This window comes from Melanotaenia boesemani, chromosome 10 (genome assembly GCF_017639745.1).
Source record: "Melanotaenia boesemani isolate fMelBoe1 chromosome 10, fMelBoe1.pri, whole genome shotgun sequence".
Lineage (NCBI taxonomy): Eukaryota > Metazoa > Chordata > Actinopteri > Atheriniformes > Melanotaeniidae > Melanotaenia > Melanotaenia boesemani.
In genome coordinates, this window is record NC_055691.1 from 6666737 (window position 1) to 6679441 (window position 12705).

A 12705-nucleotide genomic window follows, 5' to 3' on the forward strand; every position below is an offset into this window, starting at 1 on the left:
TCAATTTCATAAGGCAGAGAATACAAGTCCATAACTAATGACAAAGAGAGCTGACTTAGGCCAGAACAACAGCCATAGCTCCCCAAAGCTGAGTGAGTTTATGGATAAATAAAACTTTTAAAACTTTTCATAATTAATTAATAGTTCATGTTTATCATCTCCAAAGAGAAACCTTAGAGTATTAGAGTAGAATTTTACCTAATTCCAATTCAACTCTTGACTTTTAATTGAGATTTAAGCAAACAGGAAGTAGAATTGCAATTCAAATTTGAATTCAGGAAGAATTGGAATCCCATTAAATTCAAATAAATTCATAATATATAATTGAGATATACTTAACTGAGGGCCAGAGCTGGTTGTACTTTTGATTTTTCTTTCTTTCTTTCTTTCTTTCTTTCTTTCTTTCTTTCTGTGTAATTATAGCATTATACAAAATAACACGTAAAAGGACATCTTTGCTCATTTTTTTGGTGAGCCAATTCCCTCAACAAATGGAAACCACAAAGCATCCTGCAATAATTATGATTATGGCAGTGGCAGAGCGTCATGAATTTATTTTATCTGTCAGCCTAACCCATCAAAACTCAGTGGGCGGTTCCTGACGCCGGATTGGTTGCCCTTTCCACAAGTCCTAGAGGCACTCTAACAAGTCCAGGCAAATAGGCTCCAGATACCGAATCAATGCAGAGCTAGTGAACACATTTCAATACACTGTGTGGCGTTATTCCTCTATGTTGGTTCAGATACTCTATTAAAGAAACCCATAGAACAAACTTTTATTAACGCAGAATGTTGGGCAGTATGTGTCGTGACTCGTGAAGGAGCTGCTGAGAGAAGCAGAGGGTTTGATAGTGGAAGCTCTAAACAGAACTTCTACTTGGTTCTCCAGAACTGCCATCGAGTCAAACGCCAAGCGTCCCGGTCCCTGTGTGTTCTGCTTGTTGTATCATGGTACCAGAGAAGCGGTGGAGTACTTCTAAACTTTCAGTCACTCTGTGGTCAATATTTTGGTCGGAAAGTGACTAAATGAGTCCAACAACTTCAACATATTCTCTGCTTTCCTCGCTACATGCGCTGGTTAGCCCCGCCCACTGAGTTTGATGGGCTAGGCTGACAGATAAAATAAATTAATGATGCACTGCAACACGGACCATGAAATAATTAATTAAATAGTGAAATAATTAATTAAATAGATAAATAATTAATTAAATAGTGAACTAATGAAATAGATAAATAATTAATTAAATAGTGAAATAATTAATTAAATAGATAAATAATTAATTAAATAATGAAATAGAGAAATAATTAATTAAATAGTGAAATAAATAAATAGATAAATAATTAATTAAATAGTGAAATAATTATATATGTTTTCACATATATTCATTTGTATTTTAATCAATTAATGATACATTTAATAACACATTTATGTATTTCATTATCATTTTAATTATTTAATGACACATTTAAGTAATTATTGAATGATATATTTAATTAATTCATTGTGTCACTTTACGTCCTCCATATCAGACAGGCTCTGCACACATGTTTAGTCTTCTTGCAGCTAAGCTGAACTTTACGGACTGGGGCTTTTTGGGAGAAAGTTTAAAAGTTTTTTTTTTTTTTTTTTTTTTTTTTTTTAAACCTGTCTTGTCCAGTATCGTTGCAAACAGAATGATTGTCTGGCTGCTGTCTGGTGCTGGGCAATTTTACTCTATCAAGCAGGGATTTATACTACATGTATAAAGTCCCTCTTGATGAAAAACTTTATTAAATCAGACTCTTAATGCTGGACTCGACCGGAGGGGACAGAGAGAGAGAGAGAGAAAAGAAAGTAGAGAGAAGAGGGAGGGGAGAGAGAGGGACAGAAAGGGTGTGGGGAGTGCGGGTGGGGACTTGAAACATCATACAGAAGACCATGTAATCCATACTACTTACAACATATATAGCTACGATCATCCTAGCCAGTAGGTCATTACACAACTAGTTGATAATAGTAACAATAATAATAATAAGAGTTAGAGTAATAATAATAATAAGAACAGAAATAATAAAAAAAAAAAAAAAAAAAATATGATAATAGATATAAGTGAAACTGCTGTATTCAAGAACACGCGCAGAGAAACCTGTGTGGATGTGTTGGAGAACTCGGCCACATGGCGACGCAAAGACTGTGTGGAGACGTTCAGGAAGGAGTGACCATGCAGAGTGATCATGCAGATGCCACCTCACTTGAACAGAGGCCAAAGTCAGGCCAGCGGTCCCGAGACCCAGGCCACCAGCCCCCCCGCAGGCAACAGATCCCGACCGGTCCACAGAGACGACCACTCGCCCGCCCAGGAAGGCAGCAGCAGGAGACCCCAGCAGGAGCCGCCCCGCGGACACATGGCACCGGCCCCGGCGGGCCGAGGCCAGCAGTCCCCGACCCCCCCGGGGCACCGGCCGCCCGGGACAGACGGGGCAGAGGGCCCGGGCCCAGGAGCGCAGGGACACCCCCCTCCCCCACAGGCCGAGGGCCAGCACGCCACCCAGGGGGACCCGGCCCGCCCAGACGGCCACCACCAGAGGCCAGCCCCACACCCCAGCGCCTAGCCGCACACCCCGAGAACCAGTCCTGCCCCCCCCCAGACCAACACACACACACACAAACACACACACTCTCCTTCCACTCCTCCATTCATCCTCCCACGCATACACCATTCAACCCTCACATACTCTGTCCTCCCCCACACACACACCATCCTTCCACCATCCATCCTTCCACACACACACCATCCTTCCTCCCACACACTCACCATCCTTCCACCATACACTCTCCCACACCTACCCCATCCTCCCACACACACATCATCCCTCCACCACTCATCCTCCCACACATACACCATCCTCCCTCTCACACACCATTCATCCACCTTCACACCTCCCATACACACACACACACACCTTCCTTCCACTACCCATCCTCCCACACATACATCATTCTCCTACACATACACCGTCCTCCCTCTCCTACACCAAACATCCACTTTCACGTACCCCATCCTCCCACACACACACACCACCCCTCCATCACCCACTCTCCCAAACATACACCACTCCCCCACACACACACCATCCTCCCTCCCATACACCATCCATCCTCCCGCACACACACCATCCTTCCACCATCCATCCTCCCACACACTCCCCCATCCCTGCACCATACATTCTCCCACACATACCCCATCCTCCCACACATACATCATCCCTCCACCATTCATCCTCCCACACCCACACCGCCCCCCCTCCCACACACCACGCATCCACCTCCACACACCCCACTACCATTGCTCCAAACATCAGGTGTGGTTATTATTAAGCATGCCTTCATTGTCAGTGTGGCCTCTGGTGCCCTTTACCTCCTCTCTAGCTACTTTCTAAAGACTTTGGTGCTTGTTCATAAGTAAACACTGGTCTGTTTGCTGTTGGGAGTCTATAGCCCTGACACTTTGACACCTCAAGCCTCAAGGAAGCCAGGGACTTTGACCAAATGGGAGTATTTGACACCCTGGGAATGAGAACAGAATGGCTTAAATATTCATTTAAGCACACTGCGCAAATGACAGACATGTAAATGATCCAACTCCCAGTACAGTCAAGAATAGACTCGCTAAACAAAAACCTCTTATCTAAATAATGTGCTCCACCCATTTTTTATTGGGATATTGTACCTGGGGCAATAGTACATATTGACAGTTCAGTAAACTATTAACAAGTCTGTGCCAAAAATATAGAACACAATAAAAATATGAAACAGCCAGAATGAGAAAAGAAAAACCAACAGTAAGGACACAAAAATGAAAAGTAGAAAGTGATGCAAAAATGACCAAATTATGTTCCGAAAATAGGGAAAATGATACATGATATTTAGAATATGGGGCACAAATGACCGATTTGAAACACTGAAACATATTAACACATGTAAAGAAAGACATAAAATTACCACAACCAGACCAACCAGGAAGAAAAAAACAGAAGACGAAGAAGCAAAACAATTGCAAAGTTATTCAAAATTAATAATCGTGACATAGTGAGATGACATAGTGAGAATAAGACTAAAAGTACAAGTGCAGGACTAGCTTAGCTTTCACCAACTGTTTCCTTTATAACAAAAACCAAATCAAATTTAACTCTATCAGCAAACTTTAGCTCATTTATAAACATTGTACACGGTGCACAAGCCGTCTTTAAAATTCTGCGTCATAAGATTTCCATACACCTTTTTGTACATAGTATTGATTCGATTAACGTGGTTGAACAAACTTTTACGGTTTTATTTAAACAAATAAATGAACTTCCTGTTGTGTTTTGGCTAACTACGGCTAGCTTAACACAACTTCTGGTGGCAAGTATATGGAGGCTGGTGCTTATTTACAAGTCGGTTTGACGAACTGAAGTCACCTCCAAAAGCGGAGATGAGTCGATTCACTTTTTAGTTTTTAAATTATTTATTTATTTATTTGTTTAATTATTTAATTATTCTTATTATTTTGTGTCTTTTGAGAGTCCGCTGCATCATTAGAAGACCAAAAGAAACGGCTGGAAATAAATACCTGCGCCGCCCTGGTGTGTAGTTCAGCCAGCGGAAGACTAGCGCCATCTGCTGGGAGCCGAAGGCAGAGCAGAAAAAGCAGTCAAATATTTTCATTTCAGGAGTACTGGGTTTCCCTTTTTCCTGTTTTCTTATTTTCATTTCTGACAGAAACAATGTTTCATATGGTTTGAGCTGAATTTAGTTGTAGACTGTTGTAGACATGCATGACTGAACATTTCTGTGTTTACACAGACTCATTAAAACAAAGCAAGTCTTTCACCCTGGCTGAGTTCAGTAACAGGAGTTCTCCAGGAGAAGCTCCTGTGGTCCTGATAATGATGTGTGACATTTGGACTTGTTGACTTGTTACAGCAGGAAAACACTTCCTCAGCTGACAGAATGTAGACAAACAATACAACAACCTAATGCTGGGGTGTCCAAAGTTGGTCCTCAATTGCCACAGTTCTGCAGGTTTTAGGTGTTTGCTTGCTTCAACAAACCTGATTAAAATTAAATGGCTCTCCTCAACATCTTGTTGTGAAGTTCTGCACAAGAATGTTGACTCATTAATCTGATTCATGTTTGCTACTAGAAATATCCAAAACTTGCAGGACATTTGCCGTCAAGGACCAATTTTGGACACCACACAGAGTTCAAACAGGGCTGTCCCTCCCTGATCATCCCTTTATTTTAATCAAAAGGAAGTATTTCATCTGTAACTATCTAAAAGACATATTTCAAAGCTACGCGATGATCAAAAGATGAATATTTCTTTAAACAAAGTTGGCTAAAACTTGAACAAGTAGAATGAATTGTTGAAGGAAAGCTAAAAACAACCAATCATGCACAATGACAAAGCTTATATTCATGGAAACCATTTGGTTTTTATGTTAAGATTAATTCAAACTTCAAACCTTTAAAAAAATTTAAGGACAGACTTGTTCGGCCTCTGGATCTTGGACTAAAGAAGCCAAAGAATAAATCAACATGAAGATTTAAGGAAACTGTAGAGGGCTGAGCTTACAAAGCTTTAACTTAACAATGTAAGAAAGAATAACAGATATTACACTGAATAACTAGTTTTCTCTATCCAGTAATACACTGGATAAATTTAAGCTGTTACTTCTCAACAATTACAAGAAAGCTCCATTCAATTAAATATTTCTAAAGTATCAGCTCCCTCTGGAAAAATTGTTTATCTAATAATCAGTTGAAATGAAAGGTGTTTTTAAAACATTAAAATCTGTTTGTCACTGGTGTCACTTTTCTTAATCACAGGCTTTTATATTTTTAAACAGAAAAAATACACATGATTAAAATCTTTTTTTGTTGTTGTCCTCAGAGGGACAGATACTTTAATAATGGCCCATAAATGAGGTGCAGCTGCTGGTATTATTAACCTATGTCTGTGTTTTTCTTAGAACATCTCGCCCTTGGCTAGGCTGGTTTTATTCCCATATTGGACCACGAATATCCACTTTTAGGCTGGTTTGCAATTCCCCTGTCCACCTACAAGAAACTCCAAACATGCAGAGCTTCTTTTACCTCCTGGGAAAAATCTCAGAGGCCTGTAACATTACACACATTACAGGTGGTTTCATCTTCAATAGTTTAGTTGCAAACATAGATAATCTGGCAATGTGTCATCTGGACCCTTGTGTTGAATATTAATCCCTGATTTACAGCATGAGACCTGGATTGAGACAAAATAGAAAAAAATGGTTTGCCATGATGAGACCTGTAGTTGTTTAAAAAGATGTCCATGAATAACAAAAATGTAAACAAGTTCATTAGTTAACATTATTAGTGGGGGGAAAAAATACAAGACAGTGACTGAAGCAAAAGATTTTTTTTTAATTCAAAGTGAATCTCAACATATTACACAATAAATTCATAATTTGACACTCACCAATAAGAGTCACCAAGAAGGAACCCGCTTTTTGTGACAAAGTACATAAGGCTTGGTCACATTGAAACTCACTGAGAACTAGAGGGGGGGAACGACTGCAAACTAATAAGACACACATCATTACAACCCAACCATCATTTTCCCAGTCCTCATATTGTTGTATATTGCACAGTGCAGTTGCGACAAGTCACACTAGTGTAGCATTTAAGATTAACAAAACAAATCAAATAATAAAATCATAAAGCCGCACAAATCTACACATTTATAACGGTAAATGTTTTGATTTTGCAATCATGTTATATTTGTGCCTGTATGTATCCAATTTAAACCCAATAATTATCCATGGTACAAGAAGTCAAATTGAACTATTTGTTTTCTGCCTAAATGACACGTTCAGACAGATCGTTTATGGATCTGACAAGTTTTGATCATCCAATAAAAGCAGCCCAACAGGAAGCGGACACAGTTCTGTATTACTGTCCTCAGAGAGCAGATTACGACACCTATACCAGGAACGCTCACACTTTAGAGGCATCTTAGCAGTCGTTTTGCCTGCTGTTGCTTAAGGCAACTGGGCTCCATGTGCTTGCTGAGCTTTGGATCCAGACTGGGTGACCCCTCCGGTGTCTTATGATGCAACTGTCAGTGTAAAGCTTCAGGGAAGGTGAGATTATCTATACAAAGCAATCAACCCAAAGTGGTGGGGGATTACAGTGTGGGACATCACCTGTGCTGACAGAAAGAACAGACACACATGGGAATCGCCAAGAGAAGCGGCACACCACAGGAATTAAAAATAAAGAGGAAAAATAAAAAAAAAAAGGACACATTTTCCTTTAAGTGGAGTACACATTACTGTGCCATGACACAAACAGCTATAACTCTAGGTAGCACTCCAAATTGAACAGTGCATCCTCTAAAAATCATCAAAACAGTAGCATATTAGACAAGCACACAAAATACACCCATTACTTAAGTAACATAGCAAAACCATCATAATGCAATACAATAATCAGATTAATGGGGGACAACTTTGGACCAAAACTTTGAATATGACTGATGGATAAAGCATTTTTAAAAGGACCCCTGACTGAAACACAAAGTATCTACCAATGGTAATATAGCTGCATATACAGGAACCATCGATATCCCGATCACATAATATGAGAAAATGCTGAGTAGACAACAGAAATGTAACAAATATTTCATTTGCAAACTAAAACGGATGTCTCGACGTTCACAAATACATTCACGGTGTGAGAATAAAGCTTTGTACTTGTGTATATTCAGGCCCTATGTTTGTAGTACTGCACAGCGTTCTTGGTGAATAAAACATTCCCTGACTGTTTACTTTGGGGTCTTGTGATGTGAAAATAAGAGATGATTTACCCCCACCCCCCCTCAGAAGGAACTAGTCTAATCATTTCCAACTGCTTTGATATCAAATGCAAGACTGTCAGCCACTGCTTGAAGAAAAGGCACTAATTGTACAGTACGAAGAGTTGCAAATACAGTCCTATAAGGGAACAAAAAGCCAGGATGAAAGAAAAAAACAAACAATAATATGTCAACACACTGGTTACAGAATCAATGAGTGAACCCAATCTACATTTGAAATACTGATGCTAAATACACACGCACAAAAAAAACAACAAAAAAACAAAAAACAAAACACAAACCAAAAAGGAACTTAGTAAAAAAAAAAAAAAAGAAAAAAAAAGAGAAAAAAAAAATACAGCAGTTTACAGTCACTTCAAAACAACAAAGCCAATATACAGAGGCACTAGCATATATGAGTAGCATTCAATATACTCTATGATCAAAATAAACCCCACTTCTATTGTATCTAGTTGTCAAAACTACAATACAAAGGAGAGAATGCAGGCTAGAAAGATTAATCCTCTAAATTCACAGCTACGAAGTGGCAGATAATCAGTACATAGCAGCTTATTATCTATACATTCCAAATACAATTTGCCAAACATAGCTCAGAAAAATAAAAACCATAACCCCATTTTCAAAATAGAGATCTCACAATATATTCCAATATTGACAAACTGCAACAGTATGCTGGAGGTTGAAAGAAGAAATATCATAGACCATGCTTCAGAAATGATTAACGAACAGTCTTTGGTGTTGATTGGAGTAAAAAAACGCCAGCTGATATGACAAGGTAAAGACACAGCTCCACTACACACTGGAAAAAACAAAAAAAAAACAAAGAACAAAAACAAAAAACACACACAAAAAGATCAAGGCTATGCATCCACCCTGAAGGAATGTATCAAAACTGACAACAGGCTTCAATACAAGGACAAAAAGCTTCGTCTCACATCAACGTTTCTACAATTACTGATACAACTAATACTCAATAGCCCAGCGATGATACTGTAAGTTGATAAAAGATTATTTCAAAACACTGAGAAGCAGTTTAAAGTAAAAACATAAAACAATTATCGTTTTAAGTCTACGCCACTCCCAAAAATTCTAAATGTATTAATGCAAGCCTAAAACAAGATGCAAAATAAAAACACAGCAACCCAGAGTGTCTAGATTGTATTGCAGTTACAGTAAACAGTGACAATACTGTTATGAATTAAGTACTATAGTGAATAGAAATCGATTATCAAAATATCAAATCACTCTTTATTTACATAAAAAGCTAATTCAGTCAAAGCCCTATATGTGCAGCCTCTAGCTAATTTAAACCCATACTCGAGTTAGAAAGCAAACTGAAAGTCAAACTTTAGTAAAACATCCCACAAACATTGTCCTGGTATTTCTCCAATAAGCCCATCTTATTCAGAGTCTTAAGGTTAAGTGCAGCAAGCCCGTTTAAATCTACAATCTATATGCTCCTGAAGTCATAGACTCTGGTTTTAAGGCACTAGAAGATGGCAGACGTAATGTCTGCCTGGGAGAGAAAAAAAAAAACATAAAAACAAAACAAACACAGGAGCGTTCGTTTCGGGTTAAGCGAACTGGGATGGCTTAACGAACAGATCTGACCGGCTTGCACATGCTACAAGGCAACAAAGATAAAGGGAAAGGGGAGGCTGAGCGACCTGACGGCAACAAGTACACGTAATTTCCAGCCTTGAATTAGATCATATTTCTTCTTAAAAACAACCTAAACAGAAGGTAATGTGCAAAGGACACATTCTAAATGAAAATTTCCTTATTGTTTGAATTCATTCACTTTTGCGATGCCCTCCTTTATCCTCCACTGGTTGACATGATTTCAAAGGGAAGTCTTTCAGAGGTGAAGTTGCTCTGATCAAATCAAACATGGTCAACAGCTCATGAACGTGAACCCCTTTGGTTGTAAATTTCTGTCTTCAAAAACATAATGAAACATCTTCGGCGTTGTTAAGTCGTTTTCTTTATTCGTCCACTTTGACAGGTTACTTGTCTTCCTCTCGTCGTCTCTTTTTCATCACAAGTGTTCGTTTTGTGCTCTGCTGCTAGGTCTGCATGCCCAGGTTGCTGAACCAGTCCATTTCCCCTTGCCCCTCTTCATCAGAAGGTAGTGCTGCGGCCCCATTCGGCTCCTCAGATGTAAGAAAACTGGGGGTGGTGGCTGAGCTTGGTGGGGCTCAGAGGGAAGCCTGTGTATGCAGCTGGGGAGGCCATGTAGGGGTGAGGAGGGGGTGGAGCAGGGAAGGGAGGCTTGAACTGGTGTGGGTGGTGGGCGTAGCCAGACTGATGGTGAGGGTTGATGGTTGGGGAAGGGAGGAGCCTGTGTGGGTGAGGAGCAGGGTGGTGGGGGTGGGTGCTGATGCCCAGGGTCACCTGGTGAACTAAAGTGCCTCCTTGTGGGTGGGAGAGACCATAGCCATGCTGGAGGAGAGGGGGAGGGCGTGAGGACAGGATGGGATGAGGGTGGTGGGCGGTGGGGAGGGGGCCACTGGAGGGGTAGGTAAGCAAAGTGTGTGTGGGGAGGCCCTGGGTGTGTGCGTGTGGGCCGGCTGAAGTGTGTGTGGGGCTGCTGTGGTGCAGGTGTGTGAAGGTGTGTGTGTGGACAGTGGGGGGGATGTAGGCGTGCGGCCGCAGGGGCCCGTAGTTGCCGTTCCACTCCTTGTTGCTGTGGTTTGAACTGTACGGCTGCACCTGAAAGACGAAACGAAACATCGACAAGTTTAATCCCCCCAGGATCAACCGGTTAGGAACACTAGTGAAGCTCACTGATAAAGGTCGTCTGCAACACCTGCTCATTAAATGTTACGCATGCAATTTCTGGTTCCTGAAGAAGAGAAACAAGGTGCAACACATACAGAATGGCATGATATCCCCCTACTATATACCATTTTCCCTCTAAAGTATTAAAAATGGAATTAAATAATTTCCTGAGCATCATAATCAAGTTTAAAATGATGATATGGTAACAGAAAAACCTAAGACCTGTTCAGACTTTCCACAAATGTTAATAGTTGTGGAGTTGTTGTGATGGTGATGATGGCGTTTTCAGAGCTGGAGCCTCGGTTTTGGCAGCTGAAACCACCATCAACATAACAGAAGGAGATTTAATGAAAAAAAAAAAAAAAAAAAAAAAAAAGGTAAAAAAAAAAAATGGGTAATTGCTTACAGGGTGAGTAATTAAAGGTGAAGAGTGTAAACAAGTCATTTTTTGATAAACGGGTGCCAGAGACTATTTGCCAGAAGCACAAACCTTTGCATCCATCACAGGCATAATCTAACCTCAACACCCTGAAATGTTTTGGCTTCTTTTCTCCTCAAATCCAGGCAACAGAACTTTACACATAAGCAGAAATAATGGAAAATTTGCAGTAATGTATACAACGTATGCAGTAAGCACTTTGTTATCGGTGTTCAAATATCCAAAAATTTAAGATAACTTTTCTTAGGATAAATTACTTTCCTGGTGGCCATTCAGTGAGATAATTAGCCCCTTAAGAAAATGTCAAGGGATTTCTCAATATTCCTTTTTACTCACTTTCTCTAGCAAACAAGATGCAAAAAATATTGGGAAAACAATATTTTTTAAATTTTGAGAATTTTAAACTTGAAAAATAAACGTTGTATATAAAATATGGAAAGGAATGGCCCCAACACTGTTGAAGGATTTTATCAAAATGAAAAATGGTCTGAGTGGTACCCGCTCGGCTTCCGGGGGGATGCAGTTCAGAAAATCCACATCTGCACAAGATGATTTGTTAAAGGGTGTATTTTTCATGTAGCCATCAGAAATCATTCAGCCTACATTTACTTTCAAACAAAGCTTAAAATGTGGATGTATAGTAATCAGCAATGAGATCATTGAACCTATTTCTTTTCTTTTAAATACATATTTACTATAGCACTCTGATAGGCGCTGCCTTGTAAGCACTAAGCACTTTGAAACTGATACTAGTACTATATGGCAGGTTTTTTAATTGTTTTATGTATTCTAATGTGTATGATGTTGTGTTTTTGTAATTTTGTTGATATTTTGATGTGGATTTCTTCTGCAAATGAAAATAAGTATCTTGCTAAATCCAGCTTTTCTATGACAATATATTGTATGTTTAAACAAATATGATGGTAGGACAAAGTGGAATGTGGTTTAAACTAACTAAGCACTTGTTTGGCATTTCAAACTTTTGATGCAGGTTCTTCATTCTGATCCTCTTCTCTTTGTGGTTAATAGATTGTTATCAGTTATTGTTGCTTATGTTCTCTATTTAAAGGATTTAAAGGACAGGAGCATACTATTAATTTTATCAGGTTACAAAATTAATTTTACTGAATATATTTATTCCAAACATCAGCCACTTACAATAGACAATACTGCACTTTTGCTGTAAAACTTCCAATTTTCAATGAAATAAAGGACAGAAATAGGACTGACCTGTCCAAAGCCCAGAGGGTGCTGCTGCTGCCGGGGTAGTAAGGGGGCGGATGGGAGGAGGGGGACGGAGGAGGGCGTGCTCTGTTGTCCTCCAAGGCTGCACCACCCTTTGGATCGGGACCACGATTCTGAGACTGGGGTGGACATTAGACAAAAGCTAGTCAAGCAATGACTAATATAAAGCAAAAATAGATGACTGGTACAGTCTGCAAGACCTGCAACACTGAAGACGTGAGGAAGGAAGAACAATAAACTTCAAACAAGATGGCACGCCAAAGTGGAGGAAAAAAAAAAAGAAAAACAAAACCTTTTGATCAGTATGGAGAAAATGAGGTGTGGCATCTCAGCATCTACACTGAAAGTTAAAAGATAATC

The 12705-nt window shown here is 39.7% G+C and overlaps 2 protein-coding genes across 3 annotated transcripts in view; both read right to left on the minus strand.

Moving 5' to 3' along the window:
- kiaa1549la (KIAA1549-like a) overlaps positions 1–4669 on the minus strand; it is a 155998-nt gene extending 151329 nt beyond the window's left edge. Inside the window, exon 1 of the mRNA XM_041997621.1 lies at positions 4593–4669. The gene's annotated coding sequence lies outside the window, so the exon portion shown is untranslated. The remainder of the gene's footprint in view (positions 1–4592) is intronic.
- A 1738-nt stretch (positions 4670–6407) lies between these two features.
- Positions 6408–12705, minus strand: part of hipk3a (homeodomain interacting protein kinase 3a) — a 28702-nt gene continuing 22404 nt past the window's right edge. For both annotated transcript variants that reach the window (XM_041996402.1, XM_041996401.1), the window contains exons 17-18: positions 12331–12464; positions 6408–10592 (exon numbers count right to left, since the gene is read on the minus strand). In XM_041996402.1, coding sequence (XP_041852336.1) covers positions 10035–10592; positions 12331–12464 — 692 coding nt within the window. In that variant the 3' untranslated portion in view covers positions 6408–10034. The remainder of the gene's footprint in view (positions 10593–12330; positions 12465–12705) is intronic.